Source organism: Rissa tridactyla, chromosome 7, assembly GCF_028500815.1.
Source record: "Rissa tridactyla isolate bRisTri1 chromosome 7, bRisTri1.patW.cur.20221130, whole genome shotgun sequence".
NCBI classification, from domain to species: domain Eukaryota; kingdom Metazoa; phylum Chordata; class Aves; order Charadriiformes; family Laridae; genus Rissa; species Rissa tridactyla.
Window position 1 is genome coordinate 50,929,499 of NC_071472.1, and position 24,558 is coordinate 50,954,056.

The window sequence follows — 24,558 nt, forward strand, 5'->3', positions numbered from 1 at the left end:
GCTCTGGGCGCCGCGCAGGCGCACAACCCCTTCGGGCATTGGCCGATGCCGCAGTGCGCATGCGCAGTAGGGACGGCGCCGGGCGGACGGGCGCGGGGCTGGGGCCGCACTTGCGCAGTGCGCGCCCGCCCCCCTCGCTCCTGGCACGGAGCGTGCGCGGAGCGCACAGCGAAGCCGCTGAGGCAGAGCATGCGCAGAACTCCGCATGAAGCCGCAGGACGGACCCTGGCACCCGGCCTGCCCGGAGTCCCTCTGAGCATGCGCGAAGCGGGTCGTTCGAAGGCGCGTCCGGGTCCGGACCGGCGGGGAAGGCCATCGCGGAGCCGGGTGGCTGCGCATGCGCCGCGGGCGCCGCCGAGGTCAGCCCTGAGGAGAGGCCGGCGGATAGCGGGGCTGTGGGCGGCCGGCGCTGCTCGGGCGGGGAGTGCACCCGGGAGGGCACCCGGAGAGGCGGGGAGGCCCGGGCGGGAGCGGGCCGGCGAGGAGAAGGGCTCTGGAAGAGGGCGAGGCGGCCGAGGGACGTGAGGGCCGGGTGGCGGGCAACCCTCGGGAACATGGCGGCCCCCGAGGGTGGGCGGGAGGTCGCCGGGTGGCGACCTGTCAGCACGGTGGAGTGCGAGCGGGTGTCCCCGCGCGGGCGGCTCCAGAGAGGAGGGCGCAAGCGACAGCGGCCTGCCCCGGCTGACAGGCGCAGGGCGCACCGGGAAAGCCACTGTCACACGCGTGGGTTGGACACGAGCCTTTTCTGAAAATCATTCACAGGTTTATTTATTGCTTTTTTTGCTGTGAGGAATAACTGGCCCTTGCTGTAACACGCAGGCTGGCAGCAGCGCTGAAATTGAGCACAGGAATCAAAAATAGCACATACCTGCCTGCAAAATGCAGCAGGATCAAGTTCCAGGCGCTGGCAGTTACCCAAAGAATGCTGGTACAGAAGTGCTCCGGCACAGCCGGGATGATAATGAAAAATAGCAGAATAATGAAGTGAGGTAAAAAAATCGACCTTGTTTCCATGAAAGGAGAACAGAGAAGTGGGAAACCAGAGCTACTGCAAAATGCTGAGTGGGGAAAAACGTCAACTGACATGGTACTGAGTCAAAACCTTTGTCGTCTGTGGTGGAAGCATGGGGAACACTCTAGAGAATCCTTTTGTAACCTCAACAGATTTTAGCATCAGACTCGTCACCGTATAGGACTGGAAATCAGATAGATTTCTGAACAGGCTTCACATTTCTAGAGGCACATGGTCCTTGCTTGTTAGGCTTTTACAGCCTAATCCTGTAACTTTCTTGGAGTTGTAGTTACTTATTTCTATCCTGTGTTACTAAGCAAAAGTAAGAAAGCAAAGACTTTACTTGCTGTATGGTTGGTTTCAGCCCATTCAGACAGATAGCAACAATAAACAGACTGATTTCCTATAAACTGCCATCTGCATTCTTCTGACATTCAGGAGAAAGTGCTGAAAGTGCATTTTTCCCCAGAAATAGCCACTGGTTGAAGCCACTGGCCTTTTCCTTCTCACTAGAGGTTCAGAAACATTGCAAAACTGCTCGGAAACCTACTAATCGGAACTTTTTTCCCCCCTCTCTTTTCCACAGTTACTAAAGACATACTTTTTTTTTTTTAGGCTTAAATACAAAGTGAATAAGAATGTCAATAGTCACAGTCCAGCTTGGTCAGTGTGGCAATCAGATTGGCCATGAGGTGTTTAATGCTATCTGCAGTGACGTCCATGGCACACATGGGTTGTGTTCCAAGAAGGAGAATGAATCCTACCACGATGCTTGCAAAGAACGTTTTTTCAGTGAGGAGGAATCTGAAGGTACAGCATTTAAGCGTTTGTTTCCCACAGAGGGTCTAACACAGTTAATACCCTAATGCAGTTAAGAGTACAAAATAATAAAATTTTTTCACCTTCCGTTGAAGAACGAGTTTTACCTTCAGTCTTGAACTGTCAGAACCCTCTGCCTTCACAACATTGCTAACAACTGTGGAAGCACAATCAGCGCCGTAACACATCTAAAACCACAGGGCAAAGTCTGCCAGTAACGCAGCTAGAAACTGAGCACACATGCAGATCTAATCTTTCCTTCCAAACACCTGTATTTTCTACTGTAGATAGATCATACCACAAAGTAGGACCCAGATTATGTGAATCTGGGGTTACAAAACATATTAAGTGGTTTCTTTCCTGAAAGATGTGTGGTCTCAGAGTTCAGATTTGTCTTTGGAGCAGTAGATGGTTCTCCAGAAATCCGGGGCATTGCCAAGTCCTCCTTTCTGTACCTGTCTGTACCGCCCCATTAATAGTTTGGCTTGTGTGGGTGGGAGGAATACAATCTGGACCATGGTGCAAGTCTGTCCGTTTTACGTAAAAAAGTTGTAATATCGGCACATTATTCTTAGTTTTGTTTTTCTTCCTATCCAGTACCTGTTGCCCGAGCTGTGCTGGTTGACATGGAACCGAAAGTCATCAGCCAAACCTTATCAATAGCCGCCAGGTCTCGCTACTGGAAATACGATGATCGGTCGCACTTCTGTCAGAAGCAAGGGTCTGGGAACAACTGGGCAAATGGGTATGAACAATTGTTTCAACCTTCACTAAGTGAACTGTAGAGGCTAATGAGCTGTCTAGACTCTCTAGGAACAGTATTCTTGCAGCTGTGCGAGGTACAGAGTATGTAACATTAACTCTATTTTTAAGTTAGAACAGCAATATGTAGAGCAGTGCAATTTCTCAACTGCAAGGTGAAATTTGTATTTACAGTGAGAATATAACATTTTAGAAGAGAGTGAATATATTTGATGTAAGAATAGAAAACAGTAAGCACAGTTTATAAACAGCTGTTGTCACAGCTGAGGATTATTCACTGTAGATAGAATAGGTGACATAATGCCAGGTTATATAAATAATAATAAGGAAAGTATCCTTTATGAATAGTTTCACCTTACCGCTTTTATTTTGACATAACCCGCCATGTTTCGCTGTTTCATCTTTTATTCAACAGTTATTCTGTTCACGGGCCTAGACACAAAGAAGTAATAATGAATCTGGTACAAAAAGAAGCAGAGAAATGTGATCGACTCGGTGGATTTTTCACAATAATGAGCATGGCTGGTGGTACAGGATCTGGCTTGGGAGCATTTGTGACCCAGTGTTTAAGAGATGCTTTTCCAACCTCATTTATACTAAACCATGTTATCTGGCCCTACGGCACCGGTGAGGTGAATGTCATATTTCCCAGAGATACTCTACAAGTTTGTAAGCACTGTATACTTTTAAACATAAAATATCTGCAACTGAAATAAACTAGAAAAGAGGTATGTTTTACTTTTCAGAAGTTCAACGTGACAGAAGGTAACAGAGTTAATGAAGTGTTTGCCTAATATTTGGTATTTGTTTTTACAAAAAAAAATATTCTGGATAATAGAAGTGCTAAAGTATAATGCAGTTTCATGAGAAGCTCTATTAGGTAACTGGCAATCTCCCGTTATGATAGTATCTCAGCATTATAATCAGTTCCCAGATATTTTATTCTGGCATGTTTGTATGAACTGAGAAGAAGAATGTGATTTTCGGAGGTCTTTCTCTCTTTCCACGAAAAAACTCTGCTCGCTCCTGACCTCATTCTGCACTTCGGCACATAAAATGAATCACTTTCTAAATCATAACTGAGGAAATGACAGTTGCCAGAGGATTATAAGCTAGAAAGACATTAAGTTGTTTGATTCTCATTTGTGTGTATTTTTTGTTTGTTTGTTTCCAGGTCATTGTTCAAAACTACAACTCTGTTCTGACTCTGTCACATCTGTACCAGTCATCAGATGCCCTTCTTGTTCATGAAAATGATGTCATCCACAAGATCTGCGCTCAGCTGATGAATATTAAACAGATCTCCTTCAGGGATGTAAATCAAGTCATTGCACATCAGCTGGGGAGCGTTTTCCAGCCCACTTACACAGCAGAAAGTGGCTTACACTATAGCAGAAACCCATTAGGTATCAAACTATAAGCTGCCTAATGCATTCTCACACATATTTCTGTAATTATTTCATGTTGTGAATTTAAGTTCTTCGGTCTCCTTACTTAAGTATTCGGACACATCACAAGTTTTAAGATAGGAAGAGTGAAGCAAAAGACTAAATTAGAATTTTGTAGCAGAGTCAAAAATAGATTCCCCAGCTTCTAGTTTCATTCTTTACCAAAAGAACCCGGTTTCTCCTTTTTCAAGTGCCTACAGACACCCTCATACCTATTTACATTTCAGAGGAAATTTGTGCAGGACAGTAATTTGGGACTGAGTTTTACATTTCACGTTGGCTTAGAAGTTTGTATAAAATGCCAGTTCTGTGTTTTGCTCAGGCAGAAGACAGGCTAGCATACAACTTGGTAGCAACAAGCAACAGGCTGACGTTTGTATCTTTAAGGGATTAGAGAAGTGATCCGTATTGCCAAGGGTTTTGCTGGTAAAATTAAACTTTCACATCTGTCTGTCAATCTCTTTGGCAGCGTGTAGTGTCTTCGAGGTTCAGAGCCAGGCTGTAAACCAAGATGAGTCTAAACTGTAAAACAAGAGCTGCTAACGTGCTTCTGTAAAACTTAGTAGTACCTAGCAAGTTTGCACTACTTTGTCTGATATGCGTCCGTGTATTTGTCAGATTAAAACTTTATATATCCTGCTTTGTTTCTCTACCTTAAATTGCTAGATCTTGGTAAAATTCCTCACTCTCTCCTCCTATTTTAGCTAGCCTATGCAATATTTTTGTCAAACGTGAGCAGCTGTTCATTTCTTCTTTCAGGAGACTTAATGGAGACGTTAGTTCCACATCCCGAATTCAAGATGCTGGGTCTTCGTAACATACCTCAGATGCCTGAAAACTCCCTTGCTTACAGCACATTCAGTTGGCCTGGACTCATCAAACATTTAAGGCAGATGCTCATTGCTAATGCTAAAATGGAGGAAGGTAAAAAGCATTCACTCATCTTCAGCATCCATCGCTATTTAAGCATTTCTTTTTACAGATGAAATAAAGCTCATTGTTTTGTGGAGCTCACTGATTAGCTTTAGCCCATACATGAGCTGCTGCCCTCAGACAGCAGGAATTTGCCTCTACATACCCAGCTGCTCCTTGAACTATTCACTCAGCTGCCACAGCAGCTCCTGGCTTGCTCCCATTTTTGCTCCCAGACATCTCAGTTAATTATAACTATTGAAAAATACGCAAAACAAACAGGTTTTGTCCATGCACTTAATTTACATGATTTATTTGGAACATTCCTTGAATAGTTAGTTGTGCTATGTTTTTTCTTTCTATGCCTTCTACTAATTAAAAGCATGCTTAGCTCTCCCGTATCATTTACATGGGGAATTCAGTATAGCTTCCAGTTATGCAAAGAATGGGCTGGCAGATTACTAAGAATAGAAACGAGTATCCATTTTCTCTGGTAAGACTAGTGACTACCAGGCAAATACTACTGGATTAGCACTGTTTTTCTCTAAGAATTGTGTAATTGCTGCTTAACTAATGGGCAGAAGCTGCAAACCCTAATATAATCTCAGTTTAGGCTTAATTACCATCTGACTCTTCAGCTAGTCTGAATCTGTATTTCATGAAACATTAACTTTCTTTTATATCTTTTTTTTGCCAAAATCTCGTAGGTATTGATTGGCAAGTAAGACCACCACGTCTGGGCTCCTCCATCCCCTCCAGTCATTCCACAAACAAGCCGCCGCATTTCAATACTTCCATTGCCAACCTGGTTATCCTGCGAGGAAAAGATACGCATAGCGTAGACTTAGGTAAGAAGGAAAACCACAGAGCCTCAGTGAGTCTTGTTTCACATCTCACTGATTTCTTTGCAACCATATCTGATGAAAGTGGGAAAAACCCCACAAGGCTGTATATTTGACTACTAAAGTCAATATTCCCTCTAGAAACATTCTAATGTCCGAGGCCACGTTGTCTAATTGCTTAGGGCTGCTATATTTACAACCCAGACTTCTGTGTTTCCTGAAGCACTTCAGAGAAGGAGGAAGAGACTGAAGTCCGCAGATAAGATAGGATTCTTGGCTATATTGTCTGAAAGTATATTTAGCCGCCTCTGGAATGACGAGCATAGTTTACGGACAAAGTACTGATAGAAGGGTATGCTTCTAGGTAATCTAATGAATCTGTTTAAAACAGTTATATTTTAAACAGGCTGACCACTCTGCAGACTTTTTTCAAGGCCTGAATTGACCTGCCAAGCATTTATTAGGTCACACAGGACTACTGAGATCAAGATATAGGAGCTTGTACCTTTACATTTGTCAAAAGGGCTGTCTTATTTCTGCTACAGGAAGTTTCCGAGATCCCTCATTATACACATCATGGCTAAGCCCTCAGGACGCTTTTAAGGCGTGGAAAACACCAAGAGCATTTAACAAGTATGAAAAGTCTGCTACTTTGGTCAGCAACAGCCAGTTCCTGCTGAAACCTCTTGATAATGTTGTAGGAAAAGCTTGGAATATGTTTGCATCCAAGTAAGTGAAAATAATTATGCTGATGCTTCACTAATAACTGCCGTTATCTTCAGCGGTAGCAAAATCATTGTAAATACAGCCCGCTCTTTCAGCAATGTAACGGTGAATAAGCATCAGAGTGTTCCCACACTTTAGTGGAAACATTCTTATGCTTGGAACATGATGACAGGGTGAGGAACACAGAGCAGTGCTTATGTTCTGTGGATAAGTGAGACCACATATTCTAGTGCTGTCAGTTTGACTATTTTCTCTGTACTAAAACTCCACAAATTCAGTGCATTCCGATGTGACCATTCTAAAAATAACACATAGAAACTCTTTTACTGATCATGTAGTTTCTAAATTGTGTACAGACATGCTGCACAGTCCAGGAAACAAGTTCCTTACTCAGTTCAAAAGGATTTACGGGATCTGTGTGTTTACTAAGGCTCCCATGCTATTAGTTCCATTTTTCAGTAGAACCAAGAAATCTAGAAAAGAATTGCCTTTTTACTTTGATCATCATGAAGCCAAGGGTACTGCGTGTCACAGCAGATGTCTACTAAACACGAGTTTCTGGCACAGGAATTCTGCAGTTAAAAGCCAAAAGAGGAAAACTGCTGCCACTAGCTGTGCTCCTGGTTTTACCAGCTGTTACAAAAACACCAGTGATGAGAAGCAACCTGTCCTGCACACACAGGTTTAGACCTTGCATTACTTTTCTCATTTAATATTCACTTCTCCTTCCATTTCCTGGTCAGCCCAATTTTGTTAGCTGCAATTTTGTTTCCTTAAACAATACGCAAAGTTATCAAAGCTATTAGAAACAAGTCAAGACTTACCAATAAGTATTAATTACAAAATGAGTTTGAGAGGGTACAGTAGAAACTAACCAGCACGATTATCGGGTGGAAATTAATCTTCATTTTAAGTTTTTGCAATAGCTGTACAATCTGATTTCAAGTGTCAGATTCTTCACTGATTTCTAATGTCTTACCCGTATTCCTACTGTGACTTCAACACACAGAGCCTATATTCACCAGTACACCAAATTCGGGATCGAAGAGGAAGATTTCCTGGACAGCTTCACAGCTCTGGAACAAGTTATCTCCAGTTACACCGTCCTTTGATTTTTTTTGAAATGGTCTGAAATAGAGCTTCCCCGAAAGAAGCCAGCACTGGAAAACCATCCATCGACTTCCCAAAGTATATGAATTACTGGACTGTAGCTATTTTTCAGTCTTGTAAGCAGTGTGTCTGCCTGTGTTAGAATAGTAAGAACTGAATCAGAACTGAATATATTCATATGAGCAGGTATTACTTGTCTTTATTATATCTAATAAATAGCTATTTTCCAATACTTCTGCTATGTACTGTAGCTAAGTCTTTGAACATTTTTGGCACTTGGGTATTTTTCATAAAGAAGGTCTACACAGAAGGATTTTTTTCTCCAGGCTAAACTCTCCGCTTCTAAACTATCATGAGCTAATGTCTGATAAAAATGAAACATGTGCTTGACTACAGTAGTAAGGCATTCACGATCCTCCAATTTCAATTTTTCATGATAACTCTTCGCCCTAAGAATGCTTCAATATTGATAAAAATGCACAGTATCAGAATTATTAATCCGAACTCCGTTTGGGTATCCTTCAAGATACAATAGTGTGTCACCTCTTCCTTTAAAGCAAAGTAAGACTTAAATTCTATTTTAAGGACCTTAACCTTGACAAAATAGGGGAAGTTTTGAACCATCTTTTAAAAAAAAAAAAAAGGTATGAGAGTTCTTAATTTTCCTGTCACCCTCAAGTTATACAAGAGATTATAATGAATGAATGCTCTTCTGGCCATTGCACCATGCCATGTTTTCAAGTGGTGTTACCTACCACTTGAAAAGAAACACCCCCTTAGCACATCAGAGCTCTCGGCTATTTGTTAGAGGCAAACTATGGGTTTAAGCAAAGCTGCAACTCTTGCTCTTCTTCCTGTAAGTTAGAAGCATGTAGGGTTTTTTAATTAACTTTTAATTTATTTAAGCATATTTGGGAGGAGAACTGGGTTTGATTTCAGGTGTAAGAGCCCGTAATGTAATATAATGTCAATCTGTTAGACTATAATTTCAAAAGCTGATTTAAGAAATGGGCTCTTTTTGGCACAAATTTTACCACGACCACAAGGTGGTGCCCCTGTGAAGCTGCAGCCTGCAAGCACCCAGCTGCACCAGCCTGACAGGAGGCGGCGATCGCCATGGCTGTGGGGGCACAGGCTGGGTGCTTATAAAGTTAGAGCACAGCAGGATTAAGGAGTATGTTGTAACACCCAGCTTTCTTCTGCCTCTGTTAGCTTTTCACTTAATGGTAGGGAGAGCTTTTGGAATTCTTCCCATTCTCCCCCCCGCCAACCATGCGACACTGTTCTCTTACAGAAATAATCCCACTTACTATTATATAGGCATAAAAGTTTAAAAAAATTCGTCTCGAGGACTTTTCCCTTGACAAGTGAGCAAATCTCACAGCTTCCCTTTAGGTTTTAGTGCTGTTTCATGCCAGGCTTCTGAGCTTTTAACTAAAAGATGAGCGCACGCATAGGAAGATGCCGAGTCTGTTAAAGAGGTTTGCAATATGGCTAACGATGCCGACATAGAAATCTTGCCCTGTTAGAAATTCTGATTTAGATTTTAAATCTTTAATGAATTAACACAGTGGTAGATGCAGAAGTGACCTTGTAATTCTGCCAGGCTTCAGGTAGAGCACAGCAGACACTCTGTATTACTTTTATTTCCTTTCCTGGTTTCATTTACCTCCTCGCTTTTCTTCAGGTCTGGTACAGAAGAACTAAAATCCTCCCCCACCTCCCCGAGAGCCTGTTCTCAAAGCAGCTCTGGCACACGACACCTGGAATAGCAGACAGGCTTCTTGACAAGATTCAAGTAACTGTACAATTGAATCTGAAGAAAATAAGTAAGTACTTGGGCTCAGTTCACAATTGATCAAATCCACTTACAGTAATAGCTGTTCTCCGGCACGGTTGTGTCCGTGCACAGTGGCTTCTGATAAATGTCACGGTAGCTTATGGGGCAGCAATGTTAGTCTCTCATGTCTTCCAAACAAACAAAAATAAGTTTCAAGTGCCCATTAGTAGTAGGACAACCTTCAGCACACTTTAGAGTCGAGTCTGGTCCTAGTTCACACAGAAAAATTACTTGTGTAAATTAAGAGCTATATTAGTGCCTCAATTCAATAGCTAAATAATTAAATATAGAGGGGAACGCGACTCATTTGTAGGGTGGGTGGGGAAAACACAAGAAGGAAGGCAAAGAGGAAAAAGCAGATAGGATAAATATACCCAATAACTTTTCATATTAAAAAATCACTTGACATTTACGACAAAACATTTTGACAATATTCTTCTTGCAAACCACAGTACATAATCCAACAGCTCGCTCTGGTTTGCTTTCTGATTTTACTCAGCTGCTCTAATTCCTGTTTTAGGAACTCGCTCTCAAAAGGAGAGGACACAATAATCATAGTTCAACTATCCAGACATACTTCAATACTGCTCAGCAAAACTGGAGTTGTTTGGAAGTTCAAAACTACACGTAACTTTTGTTATAGAATATTATTTGTGGTATTTAATCTTTTTTTCACGAAATCACTTCCTGGCAGCTCAGAGCTGGGGGACTGTTCTGATCAAAAGGGCTTTTCTGGTGGTGTGTTTTTCTCAGTTTCGACCATTGTCTTTAACTTGGGTATTTTCACAGCAGAAACTGGAGGAAAGATTGCACAAGAAATTAAGATAAACAGCCCAGGCAATTCAAGTTTGCAAGGAACAAAGGGTCAGGAGAGGAGACAGTATGGTGAGGTTCTCCCTCCTCAAAAAGGCACAGGATGTTTAGCAACATATAAATAATTTTCCCTAGTGTTTTCAACAGATATCAGACTCAGAACTTCCAGTATCAGAAATGAGAATACGTAACTCCTTGCCTGAAAAAATGACCAAGTCCCAGGAATGCACACTCTTCCTCATTGTTCCACAAGACAGGTAAAAGAGATTTTTAAAAAGCTAAGGACAGATAAGTCCTCTCAGAAACAAGGAAGAGAGCAATGGCTTATTGTACTGCTACATCAATAAGTAACTTTATTGCAGAAATAACCTTACGTTATCTCTATGTATTTAAAATTCTGATCAGGAAGCAAGTACAGCAGGCGCTTATTGCACCTACGAATGACATAGACCCATTTATCCATTCTTCATAAGTACATTTATTATTTATGGCTTGTGTCACTTTTAGTAAATGGAGCAGGATATTTGGGGGGTTTGTTTGTTTACATTTGATGGCAGAATTTGGGCCACGTCAGGAAACACAGCACACAGCTAACATGTATAACCCCAAAGCAAAAAATAAAAGTGTCCTTATTTAATCTCTAGTTATAACATACGAAAACAGAGAGGAAAGATTCTGCAGCTCAAAGACAGAGCTAGGCCAACGGGCGCATTACGCTTAAACAAGGCTACTTCTACAAGAACTTGTTCACAGTTAGGATTCAGGGAAATACTCCTACTTCCATGGGAAAACAAAGTTTTTCAAAGCAGCAATAGAGGATCACACCCATCAGCCCAATTTTGACAACACAGATTCCTCAAAACTGCAAAAAAAACCCCAAAACCGGAGGTGAAACCAAAAGTCTAACTGTTGTATTACCTGTTGTAATCCCTTTCGTTGCTCTGGAGAAGAGATTGACAGGAATTGTTTTAGCCATCTCTAGCTTTCTTCCTGTTAGTGTTTTTCACGGCTGACCTCAGTTCTGAAATTCTCACACCCTTTCCCAAACTAAGCCTTCATTTTTTTTGATCTATGGCTGGATTCCTCTATTTTTTCCCCAGGATGTGGAGAGGAGAGGGTCAAAGTGGCAGGAAGTGAATAGCTATTATCACATTTTCATCATCTACAATTGTATTAGAAGGCGGAGTAGTCGTTCTATTTTATTGAGAAAATTAATTCTGTAAATAGTCTGAGCCTGGCAGAGGGCCTTGATTGCATTAGAAATTAAAATGAATGAGGTAGATCAAAGGTCAGCACAAGCCAATCGCTCACCGAGGCAGGGACAACAGCATCCGTGGCCTTGACCTACCCAGTTTTATAAGCAAACTACCCACAGGATGTCCATAAACCAGGGAACAATGCATCGAATCTCGCTATTGTTTTTTGTAACAGACAGGTGCAGCTCACTTGGAAGTTGATTCAAGGACTCCAGCGATAGCAGATTTACTTAATGAATAGGGTAACTTTTATTTGGCCACAAAAACCCCCAAACAACCAAACAACAAACCCAGGAACAAAAATTAACTTGTTACAAATTCTTTAAACATAGGAACTGTTTGGCAAGTGACAGGGCACAGATACAATTTATTTGGACTTAGGTATGTATTGCTGCTTATAAGGTTAGACTGACTACCGGTACAGAAAGGATAGAATCTTAATGTAAAAATAGAAGGGGTTTTTAAGAGGATTACCTGCACAGATTTACCAAAGTGAAACGGCTCAAGATTAAGGGCAAAAATCTGTGGTTTCCACAACAACTAGGATTTTATCACTAAGAAAGAAGGAAGTAACGTTCAAATTACCAGCTGATATACCACTGGGAAACACTAAGGTACGAAAGGATATTGAATGAATAATTCATTTCCTTCTGCATTTGTTAATAAATTTAGTGTAGATAAATATTATGAAATGAGGGACCAAACATCCCAAAGGAAATACTCTCAGATGTCAAAGCGTACTTTAAAGAAGTCTGCATTTTGCTGGACCCCACTTTAAAAACTGCACAAGAGTCAACAGAAAAGTGATTTGTGGATCTGATATAGTACAAAAAAGTTCCAAAAGGAACTGAGCTGCTGCCTTTCCTCCACTGGTTTCAAGGGCAGCCCAGACCCCGCAAATTCCAGCGTAGGCTTCTTCCTCAAGCCTCCTGCCTCGGGCTTCCTACCCCACCTCTGCCCACGCTCCAGAAGCACAGCCTGGACACTCAGACAGCTTTTAACTCGCCTGGATGTAGAGCTGATAATCCTGCATTTTAACTGTAGAGCCTTTCCGGCTCTTTCAGACAGACTCCAAGTTCACAATGGTCCCTTCTGATTTCACATTGTATGAATCCTCTCCCTCTAGACAGCCGCTTCCCCTGCTGCGGGTGGGGTAATGAGTCACCCACCTCCGTGAATCAGCAGAACCTGCTTAACCCTTTCCCAGAAGCGCCAACAGCTGCACAGAGCGGGGTGGGTCAGGCAAATGCTCTTGCCAACCAGAGGGAGCACACTGGCAAAGGTGAAGGGAGCCTGAGATAAAAGATTAGAGCGGCTGCTCCTGCTCGTTAGGAAATTTAAAGGCAATTTTTAGAGGTATAAATATGTTCCATGATAAAGACCATGGAAGAAGTCTAAGCCTTAATCCCAAGGTTCATACAAGCCTGAGAGATTCTAAACAGGGACTTCTAAGAGAGTCTAGTGGTACAAAGCAAAGGCACAGGCCTCCGCTTATCTGTGCGAATCAGCTTGCAGAAACCTTCTTGTCTGCTGGCCTTAAAAGCAACATTTCTAAAATACGGAATGTCACACCATAAGATAGAAAAATAATTAAAATGAGGACGCTCTCTAGGCCAGGATTCCTCTTTTAAAAGTAAGAGCAGTAAGTAGAGAAACTAACTAAGCCAAGCCACTGGTTAATACCAAAAAAAGACAGAGTAAACACCGCTTGAGCTTCAGTAAGCTACCAGCTCTTGTCTCACTAGTTATACGTGATGAGAAATAAATACCATCTTCTATGGTGTATTTGCATTTAAATGGGTGCGTTCTGCAAAAATGATTATTGTACATATTTGGTTACATGTACAACGTAATGTTTATTTAAAGGCTCACAAAAATACACTTCAGTCGCCTGAGACTGGTGTAATTGTGGTCAGATGGCATGATTTAATTTGAACTTTTGCCCAGCAGCCTCCAATATGTAATAGATCATTTACAGGAGCATGTAAGCAGAACACCGCCGAAGGAGCCAAATGGAAAGCAGCCTTATCCCACGCACTGAAGGTGTAATAGAATACTGACTCTGTACTGGGTTGGCAAGGGCGGCTGTAGCAGTTCATTATAATATCCTCAATAAGTATGGTGAGAGCTGGGCAATAGTTCAGAGCTACTGCTCTCCAGATGGCTCAGAACAATACCGAGTTCAAGAATACATATTTCCACGTGCGACTGCTCGCCGCTGGCTCTCAGGCATTTCTGCCACTTGCAAAGAAAACGCTGTGAAATTTCCCCCCCACTCCACTTTTGGGCAGCTTCAGCCTGTGTCACTACCTGATTCCCAGTCATCTGCTCAGCGACTGTATCGATGTAGTTCCGTGACGTTGTGAACTAGCAATTTCTCCTTCCTAGGACAGATTTTGGTGAAGAAACCTAATGTAACTGATAAAACAGTTAAAACCATAAATTTGGCAGCTGATGAACATAAATCCGATTACCTACTCTTCTCCCAAGAAGAAAGCTTCCGTTCCCTCTCTAGCAGACATTAACTCAGGTTTTCACATTATTTTCCTCTACAAAGATTCAGTCAGGCTTCTCCACAAAGCCAGAATTTTCACAGTGAAGTAGTATGTAAAAAATAGATACAAACCTAACGCGTGCTGTGAAAGGGGAGCTTATTCTTCAATGACATTATAAAAGAAACCTGAACTTGCTTTACTACACAGAGGTCCTGTTCGAGCCGAACAAAACTCCAGTCAGCGGGCCTGAGCTTGGCCAAAAATCACACCAAGGCCAGACAGGGCTACAAGGAGGACTGAGAGAAGAGACACCAGGGACGCTTTTAAGCCAGGACTCTCAGGATCAGGTCTGTCAAAGAACACTTAAACACTTTCTTCACTCACTTAATCGGGGTGATCCTGAAGTGTTTTGCCAAAGGATGGCACAGCACATTCCCAAACCTCACTTAAACCCACCCGGCTCCTCCCGGGCAGCCGTAACCATTTCAGTTCACGCACAAAGCTGCAGGGATTTGCCATGTGGTGGCTGTGCGTATGCAGAAGTGTTTACCACAGGTTTATATAGAAGTTAAGGGAGGCAACAGAAATGAAATCACCAACTGCATTAGCGCAGCTCTAGCAGAAATACTGCTTGCAAATTTTTTTTGGCGTCCATTGCTTTGAGCTTAACTAAATACCAGCTTCAGGCATCTTAAAAGTCTCTCTCTTCCTACTGCTCCCACCTAGAGTCTTACGCAACACACATGGATGCACGTGACCGTGTCACGAGAGTTCAGCTGGCCTGAGGTGAGACATAAAAATCAAGGAATCGGAGAAACAAAATCTGTTGTTATGAAAAATATCCTAAATATCACAGCTCTCCAGAAAACAGCTGCAGCAACCGAGGCACTGAGAGAAGCCTGGTTTCTAAACAGACCAGAGAGATTTTGTGAACGTGGCTAGATTTGTATGATGTTGTAAATCTGAATATGTATTTTCTCTTTGTGCAGGTCCAGTTTCTTTCAGAGAGACAGAAAGGAAATGTTGAGCACAGAAACCTGGTTTTTCAAGCCTTTTCAACAGACGGAGAGAGCCGAAGAAACGTGCAGTCTCAGGAAAGACAAACACAATCCCGTAAAACTCATGACTTCGACATGTAAGTGTCAGCCTTGAACAAAGCATGTGTGTGGTTGAGGGGCAGCTTCTGCAAGAGAACTGCCAGTTTCTTTCCTGACAACACGGAAGGAAAACACAGGTACTACAAGGTCACTGCGTGCGGATAGAACAAGCTTTGGGAAATGCATCTAATCTCTTGAAGAATCTTTTACACTGTCAAATGGTTCGAGGCAGAGTTTAACCTCCCCAGGCACCGGGCTCTGGTGGTGCCTGTGCTTCAGTAGCTTAGAGCTCTGGCTGATACCTTCCGCTACATCGATGACACATTTTCCGCCAAATCGGTGCCAGTGAAAAGGCTTTAGACCTTAGAAATGTCACGCAGATCAACTGGTACCCACGTGAGGTAATAGGTGACTCCCCACAGACTGATGCCGTCAATCACAACTGTGGTCTCAATCTTGCTTAAAGCCAGGCTAACGAACACTCTGGTGTAGTTCATAGAATTTGCCTAGATCTGAGATACCTTTTGAGATAAGTGCAACACTCCATATAGCAAAAATCTGCTAAATGACACGCTACCAAAGCCACAAGGAAACAAAAAGTTCCAGCCATCTCTTATGGGGAGGCAGAACCAGACCCGTGTGACCTGCTCTGTCACACTAGCATTAAAAAAAACCAAAAACCCCAAACCTGGTGGATTATGCCTTAAATCACGTGTCCTAAAACACACAGCCATTCCCTTGCAGGACCCCCAAAGCAGGAAGAGCGCAGCAGTCACCAGACAGGACAGCGGCTCGCACTTCTTACAAGGAGAGAGCGCAGTCTCTGAGGCCACAGGAGCAGGGTGCGGCTGTTATCAGAGCAGGGAACAATACACCGAGCTGACAAGTCCTATCTCTCGCCTTTCATCAGGAAATAGCAGCGAGTTTCCTTATTACCAGCTGCCTGGGCAACTCATTTAAGCTTCTTGGGAAACCAGAAGAACAATTAAGCTGGGAGTAACTCCCTTGAAACACGGAAGATGCAGCACACTTACCCATATCTGACCAGTCAAATGAGGTTTAAAGACAGATGACCTTTGATTTAATGCTAATCTAGTCCATGCTCTTTGAATCATTCCATAAGCGAGTAAGAATAATAAAAAGAAACCTTCTAGCACAATAAAGGGCAGTGTTAAAGGCAAAGTAAAACAAAGCTCGGCCCATTTAACAGGTTCACATTTGCAAAACTTGTTTTACCACAACTGACCATCCCAGGCGGCGAACGGGCTGGATGACTTCACAGCTCCACAGCCGCTTCACTTGAAATTCAGCACAGAGTAAGAATCAGGTTTTTTTGACCAAAATACCATTTTGCTGAATTCCTGACACATACCAAGAAGCCCGTGACAGACTGCTGGGCTCTTCCCATTTTCTTTTACCTGGGAGACAATACAGCCAGACGTCTTTTGGACATTTGATGACAGTTTCTGCATTTCAGCTCCTTTCACTCTTTTGACAGCCGACCCAGGCTGTTACAGCCTCTCCCATTCACGCCACTATCAAAACGGTGTTTTGCTGCCTTTTATGAAAGCCGAGTGGATGCATCAATAAGCAAAATGAAACGGATAAAGAAATAAATGCTAGCATTTCGTGCCCTCAGCCAGACACTTGAATTAGGAAAGTCACAGCAGGCTCAAAGAGTTTTTCAGTATAATCCTTTTAAAAATGAGTTTGCAAGAGCATATGCAAATATTTACCCTCAACCTAGTTCTGAATGCATCAGCAGGGTGTTTCGCAGGGAAGGCGATTGCTTCACTCCCGGTTTCCTGAAGAGGTTACAGCAATGGGCTCCACCAATTAAACCCTCACCTGAGCCCGCCTGCGCTCAGGCCTGGTGCCAGCCCCGCGGGAAGCCCTCCCGGGCCACAGCTCCCCCCTTCACACCCCACTTCGTGCTGCAATCTGGAGAAGGCTGGGCAAAGTGCTTACTGGTTTTACTTCTTCCCCTCCAAAAAATAAAATACATAAATTTACAGGAAAAGCCCCTCAATTCTAAATCTCAGAAGAGCATTTTCAATTACCTTATATATATAATTACATTCAACCTTTTACCCGCTGATTACAAAGTATTTTTTTAACCATGTGCTTCAAAGAAAACTGCATTGCTTTTACCTCTAAGGAACACACCCAACCACCACTTACTTTTACACCTGCAATCAATTTTGCTCACTAATATTTATATTTGTCCTTGATAATCAGGGAAACATCCACAGTATTTGCGCTTGCAATTAGCACTGCCTGCAGTGAGAGGGAGGCTGATTCTCACAAATTAAGGAATGAAACCCAAAAGCACAGCAGGGAAGGACTTTCTGGAACAGCATTAAGCCATCTTTAAGTATTAATGACAAGCATCTTTTAGCATGATCAGGCAGCTGGGTGATTTCAGAGGGAGCTGCTTTAACGAGAAACACAGTGTGACACTGGGATGGAGGTAAGGGACTACAAGTAGAGAGAGGGAGCAGGAGGTGTCCTGGTGGCTTTGATGGGGCTGAGGGAAGTGTGACCTGGACGATTTGATCCGACATGGCCTGTGCCGGTCCCTTGGCTCGGCCTGGCACAGACCAGTGTGACCGTTTCAATCTTTGCTTACATCAACACAGTTCTTGCCCTGCTGGGGCACAGCCTGGAGAGAGGGGCAGCCAGTGCGCTTACGTCTCACGCCGCCTTCCGAGTACATCGTGTGCGAGGGACAACGCGCAGGTCAGGCAGGAACCAAGCAGAGAATGCGGAGGAGGATGAGCTGTGGTCCTACCCCACCTCAGCTCCAAATTGCTGCCCAGACGGCCAACTTTCTGCTTGGCTTCCTATTTCCAGGGCCCTTGTGAGAGCAGAGATTTAGCCGTGTTCCACAGATGACAAGACTAAAACAAAAATAATCTCTACCACCTCTAAGTCACCTTTGATGTTTAACCAAACATTAGTTGCTGTTACCAGGACTGTTACTTCCGTGTGCTTTTCAGTAATTCCAAGAAAAAAAGCAAGATACTTTATTCAGTGTCTAAACCACAAGAAGAATCGGCTAAAAATACAGTGATCTGTGCTAAGATTGTTCCTCTTGCAGCAGAGCTCACTTTGGCTTTTTCTCTAACAGACTTTAAACTGGGTGATGGACTGCTTCCAGCGTGTAACTGAAAACACGTATGACAAAAGGAAACTTTGGATTAAGGAAGCAAAATACACGTTTTCAGATGAAATGCTAAAGGCTCTGGGTCGTTCTTTGAAGCCACAAAATGCAATTGCAGATGTACCTTCTGGATTCACACTCATGGCAGAATGTTTCACAGCGTAACAATCACGCTCAATATACAGAAATTGAAACAATCCAGCTGAAATAGACACCGGGAAACTGTTATTTGTTTGTTTATTTAAGCAAACACAGAACTGTCCATTTGCAAATCTCACTAGGTTTGCATAACTTTTTCTATTATATTTTACCTTTTACCAAGTCTTATAATCTCCCAGCGGCTGAACAGGTTGAAGCAAGTGGAATGACCAGTCCCTTCTTTAAATGGTGTTAGAAAGCTCCGGAAGAGCAGCACAGCTTATTGGAACCACGGACACATACAAACATGAGTTGCAGAACAAGAGATAGATCTATTTTGCACAATATATATGTAAACATATATTGAAATAAAAGTGGGAGAAAGCTTCCAATTTGTCTAGTGATTTTTCAGTAGGCGAGGAGACATCATTATGAGGAGGCCACTAAAGCATTCAGAAAGGTGTAGTTTATTTCCTCAAGCTGTAGGAAGAGGGGGTTTGTCCTTTTAATTATTGTTACAGTGTCCTCATTTCAATCTGACAGCATACAGGGACCCCAACACGGCATAACTGTCATTTACTGTCATGAAAGGCTTTACGACACGACCAGAACTGTGTGAAGTAAATACCAGTGGCCCTCGGGCGAATGGTGGATTTGAGGACAAACAGCTGCCGCCAGAACTAGGGAGGGCAGCAACCAGCGCTTTCACTAATCCAAGTATCCTGGAGAAAAGTGAAACAAACAGCTACAAACTGCTGACGGGTGCAAGATTAAAGTTTTAGTAGACTGAAACAAGCGAAGTATCAAATAGAGCTATGATTTTTTGAATGTGTATTGTAAGACCGTGTTTAAGCCAAAAAGTGAACAAGCTGCTAGGGCCAGGATTTAAGAAATACTGTTAATCTTTTAAAAATCCAACTGAATGGCCTTTGTGCTTTCAACTGTCCTGTACCGCCTCCCAGCACAGGGACTTTCAGCTATTTAACCTAGTCAGCAGCTCTGGTGGGAGAAGCGCCTGTTAAAAAGCCTCCGAACGTTGCTTAAAGCTATATATGAAGCATTACAAGAGCAACATTACAAACCTCACACGTGACTGAGACGAAACTTTAAAAAGATGTTTCTTATGCAGCCTGCGGCACTGCCCGACTGCTGAGCTCGCTTCCATCTAAACCCCAAAACATTCAGGTGCTACTGATGTTCAATGGAAACAGCTGGAGATGGATGAGGGAACGGTCAGATGAAAGATACCAAAATGTCAGACAGCCTACCGACTGTTGTTGCCATGAGATCCAACAGTCAACATCAGTCTGATAAGCTATCCGACAGGATGGTACAGCCATGGAGATGTCACGACGGTTGGCAACACAAGAGGACACTCAGGCAGGATTGAACAAAATACATGTTGTCACACCTGGCTCGAGACCTGCCCTAACGCCGGAGAAATCCAACCTGAGCAACATCTAACCTACTCTCTGCCACCTTTTGATAACACTAATTGAAAGCCAAATTAATTCCTGTTACTTACCCCTGGGATAAAAAGTAATAGTCCAAAAATTATGAGAGTAGTAATAAATGTAGAGCAGCACTGGAATGGATATCTACTTACTAAAGAGGGAAAAGATCCACTTGACTATTAGTTCTGGTCCTGTACATTAACAACTGGAACACACTGATTCATAACAATGCTTTAAAACTATCTGACTCCAAAAGTCCACGGTTAAGGTTCTCTGACATCAAATCTGTTTTCAGCTGAAATCTTTACTCCTCCCTCCCCCTCTCTTCACTGCCCACGGTGCCGTGACCAGCGGCAAACATCTGAGAAGGATTTATGATAAGAAATATCACCAGCTATTTAACTTGCCTATTTTAAGCAGTGAGCCACACTTCAAGCAAGTGATCTGCTTTCTACTTCCTTCTGCTAAGTAAGAAGTTCTTAAGAAAAAAGATAAAAAAAAAAAAAAAAAAAGAACAAAGGGCTTCAGCACCGTTTGTGCAGGAAGGATGAGTAAAGCATGCGATTTGTGGGATTAAGGCTTAATAAAGAAACTAAAGTAACTGAGCATACAAAAGTGGAGAGGAAAAGGAACAGCTTAAAAAGACTGACACAAGAAATTCTGGAATGATCAAAGATGACTTTATAAAGTTTTATCTTAACTTCATTCTAAATATACAGAATAAAAAAAATGTCAGCTTCGGCATTTTGACATCAACCATCTCTGCTAACATCATGATGTTTAAGAGGGTGGCGTTTCCAACCGAGAGCACGTGCAACGCAGCGGGACACCGGAGAGTTCAGATGGAACAGCCTTACCAGGAGGGACATGCAACAGTTTCTATCTGATCTGTACTCATTTATATACATTTTCATGGTCTTGAAAGTTATGGAAAAAAGCAAAACAGCCACCCTTCAAAAGAAAAAGTTACCCTTGGGTCGGTCTGAAGTTAAATCAGGAAATGGAGAGCGTTAAATCATCGGTTTTGGAAGTAATTTGGATGGACAACATTCGTGTTAAACGGCATTTAACATCACGTTGTCCATCCTGTATAATACAACTCAGACTTGGAAGGCATTTATACCTTACCTTAACATTTATAAGTTTGTCAATGAAACGTCTGCTCTAATATCCAAATTACTTTCAAAATTAGATAGAAACTTGTAATAGTTGAAAATTGATGTTAAAAAGTTTTCCCACGTTTTGAATAATGCTGATTTTTAAACATATGGAAAGATGTGTCATTTTTTTGTGTCTGCTAAAACCCATTCCAAGGTTTTTTTTTTCCAGGCTCATTTGGTTTTTTCTTCCGAGTACATCTTCTGTTGCAGCCGTTTGGCATAGCTTTGGGCCATGGAGTTGATTATAGATAAGATAAAATAACAAACCATGACAATCACCAATTTTTCGAACATCCATGATAGCCAGTTTTCCCCCTGAAGAGACAAAGACAAAACAGAAGGAGGGAAATGAAGATTAGTGGACAGCACGACGGAGAATTCTCCATTTTCTGGGTGAGAGGGAAAAGCCTAGCCCTTTTTTTTTTTTATAGTATTATTATTATTATTATTGTTATGTAATTTATCAAATTAAAAACAGGAACCAAGTGCGAGCTGACAGGATTCCTGCAGGTCCCTCTGTAAAGCTGAGTTTAGTCCCTTGGAAGACAATGCAGGAGGTCTTGCCAAATACGCCGCAGGGCAGCCGAGGGATCCTTGATCGTTACTAGTGTGCGCGTGAAGTGATTTATTACTCCTCGTATTGTTTTGTCTCTGCTAACAATTCATAAAAGTTCGGGATTAGCAACCCCTGACTGTCATTCCCTGTCATGTTCCTTGCAAAGAAAACAATACGGTCATTGGTTAACGATGGTTTTTTTCCCCTAAACTGCATATACTGCGTTATCTTCCAATTAGCAGCCGATTCTTCTGGTGTCACTAGAAGTTACTGCCGTGACCCTGCCGGTCCCACTTCCAGCCTTTTCTGTCGCATCAAGCTTAACTTGTAGGTTTTTGTCAAAGGAGGGCAGCAACGCACTGCACAAAACCGACTTTAATGTGCATAAATGGAATCTGCATATTTCGTTCTTCCAGCCTGATCCTCCCTAATTTAGTCTCTTTCGTGGTAAGAAATGGGCAAAGAAACATTTATAAGGAGCTACAAGTATTACATGTGAAATGTGAGGTAGATTAACGGATTTTATCTAAAAATGCCTTACTATTCTAAGGAATTCCATGGCAAAGTTGCTTTGTCCCCACTGAAAATTCAGGGTATGTTTTTTAAAATACCTTTGTTTCTTAAAATACTTTTTTTTTTTTTTTTTGTATGAGAGGACACTTCTGCCCCTTTGTACCGGTTTCTAAACACCATGTTTTTCTTTTCCTTTCAAAGGCTAAAGGCTTCGGGATTTTGTTTCTCTTACTGGCCATTACGCCATAGACCCGACTGGCTCCTGAAGTGCTGATGCTGTACAGGGGCTGTTACCCTTTCACATGTAAGCGCAACTTTTTTCTGCTTAAATTTCTCTTTCAAATTAGGCAGCTGATACAGAGGCAAACGTGCCATCGGTCTTGCCTTCTTGTTTGCTTTATTCTCCAAGAGGTTTAAGCCCAGTTGCATACAATTACAGCATTATTTTTAATTCCCAGGTTGCTTTTAAAGTGAGATTTTTACCTATGCCCTGGCCCACTGCAAATCTTTGAAAAACAGGTTACATCGGGAAACCTGGGGAGTCGAAAGACAGCTAGAGAAGGGAACAATTACCTGGGGAGGGAGGCAGAGGCTCTTACCTGCGGCACGCCGCTGTCAGCTCTGTGGTGGAGTTTTATCCTCTGAGCTTCCAAATATTCTTGAAATGGCTTCTGAAGAGAAGGACCTACACTTGGAATAGCACTGATGCAAAGTTCATCCCAGAGAACATGACAAAATAGGGGAGAAAAAAAAAAACAAAAAAAAGATATTTTTTTTTTCCCCGAAACTTACCACTTTGACCCAATCAGAACAAAGTTCAGCTTGAGCTACAGCTCAGGGGGGCATCGCTGCTAGAGACAGCAGATAACCATGACATAAAGTGTATTTCATCTTTTTAGCTGACACTTCTGAAAGGGACATAGTTCCCCAGATCCTCAAAAAGTGCTTAAAAAGAAAAAAAATATCTTTGCGAGGAAAGCAGTGTGAATGCGCTGCTGTGAGCTGGAGCAGTTCCTTCGGGGCAGGGAGAAGGCAGCTGGGGCTGTGCACCGGGGCAGCGCGGGGAAGAAAATGAATGACTTCTGAGAAGTCCCACATTTATCACCAGCAGTTCCTGTAAGAACTGGTTTGAACCGATTAATAAGGAAATGACTTGTGCTTGTGTCATCCCCCAGTTAAAAAAGAAACTGCTCGCCCTATGACTTGCCCCTGTCTTCTCAAAGAAGACGGCCCCTTTCTCAAACTAAGTCCTTATTAGGACAATCTGTGCGTCATCCTTCCCCAAAAAGAATGCATTAGCAAATTCTGCAGGCGCCTCCCCCGAGTCAGTGATTAACAAAGGAACAAAGAAGGAACTATGAACCCTGCTCTGAATCATGCCATGGTTTATGGCAGATGACTTGCACAAAAGCTACAATACGTTACTGAACACCTTGTTCTTACGTTAACCTCACAAAGACGACGGATGCGGCTCCTCTCCCACCTCTGGGGCAGGAGGGTGTCAGACCCCCACAGCTCCAACCTCCGAACACCCCAGCCCCGCCAGACTTTAATCAAAACCAACGGGGGTAATTTTTCATCAAATCTACGCACTGTGCTATTTAGCAGGAGGTCCAAGGAGCTTTAATAATTGCCATGACACTTAAATAATAAATAAATCCTATAGAGGAGGAATTCCCCCTGGCGACGCCACCAGCTGAGCTGTGCGGTGGGAGGACACGCGGGGTCCGAGGGCTCCCAAAGTTCCATCCACCGCCCCCCACCCTGTCCACGGGAGGCTTCCCATTGGCGACAAACCCCGTTTTAATTTCAAAGAGAACAGAAATTTTATTTTTTTTGGTAATTTTAAAGAAACTAACACAGTCTTCTACATTAAAACAAGTCACCTGAATTTCAGCCCTGCAGTTTTGATTCTTCACACTCCTACTCCAGGGAGGATTTGGTAAAAACACACTTAATACACCACGATACACACAGACAGTTTTACAAACTGACTGTCTCCTCTCCGAATGACCACAATTGCTACCGGAGGGCTGGATCTCTAAAATTATTTTCCTCCTGATTTGACACAATATTCCCTTTTCCAGGATAAGGCCCAATTATAAAATAACACCTTTCTAATCTTAAGAATTTATGACCGAAGAAACTAAGGAGCTCGCTCTCCTCTGCTAAATCTATTTCCTTCAATAGCCAGGGGCAAATATTTTTTTTTAACATATTTACAAGAAAAAGATTGCTTCCCTTATGATTCACCATCACGATGATACAAACGGGTGAGTAAATTCTGTGCCTGGACTGGTAAAATTTCAGCAAAAAGAGAAAAAAAAAAAAAAGAGGCGAGACTAAAGCCCTGTTACAGACTCTACAGACTATTACACATTTTACACAAGAGTGTGTCAACCTTTACAAAAGGTTTCCAGCTTTTCAGAGCCGTCCCTTCCG

General features: G+C 42.6%; 2 protein-coding genes across 11 annotated transcripts in view; one reads left to right on the forward strand and one right to left on the reverse strand.

Annotated features, from left to right (window-relative positions):
- Positions 1-225: 225 nt before the first annotated feature.
- On the forward strand, positions 226-18,627 carry TUBD1 (tubulin delta 1). 5 transcript variants are annotated; one of them, XR_008467703.1, is made up of 12 exons: positions 226-359; positions 1,628-1,822; positions 2,429-2,576; positions 3,009-3,225; positions 3,768-3,999; positions 4,801-4,965; positions 5,661-5,801; positions 6,341-6,524; positions 7,531-7,817; positions 9,319-9,460; positions 14,243-14,382; positions 15,025-18,627. XR_008467703.1 is itself a non-coding variant. In XM_054208928.1 (9 exons), exons 2-9 carry the CDS (start codon positions 1,651-1,653, stop codon positions 7,631-7,633), a joined length of 1,362 nt encoding a protein of 453 aa, XP_054064903.1. In that variant the 5' UTR covers positions 226-359; positions 1,628-1,650; the 3' UTR covers positions 7,634-7,863. The 5 variants fall into 5 exon arrangements, 1 of the variants encoding a protein (XP_054064903.1); XR_008467701.1 differs by lacking the exon at positions 14,243-14,382; XR_008467702.1 differs by lacking the exon at positions 15,025-18,627 and having other exon boundaries at positions 14,243-14,830.
- Positions 18,628-20,545: 1,918 nt separating this feature from the next.
- VMP1 (vacuole membrane protein 1) overlaps positions 20,546-24,558 on the reverse strand; it is a 69,170-nt gene continuing 65,157 nt past the window's right edge. For all 6 annotated transcript variants that reach the window (XM_054208929.1, XM_054208933.1, XM_054208930.1 and 3 more), the window contains 2 exons: positions 22,716-22,818; positions 20,546-21,362 (listed from right to left, as the gene is read on the reverse strand). In XM_054208929.1, the coding sequence (XP_054064904.1) occupies positions 21,219-21,362; positions 22,716-22,818 (247 nt within the window). In that variant the 3' untranslated portion in view covers positions 20,546-21,218. The remainder of the gene's footprint in view (positions 21,363-22,715; positions 22,819-24,558) is intronic.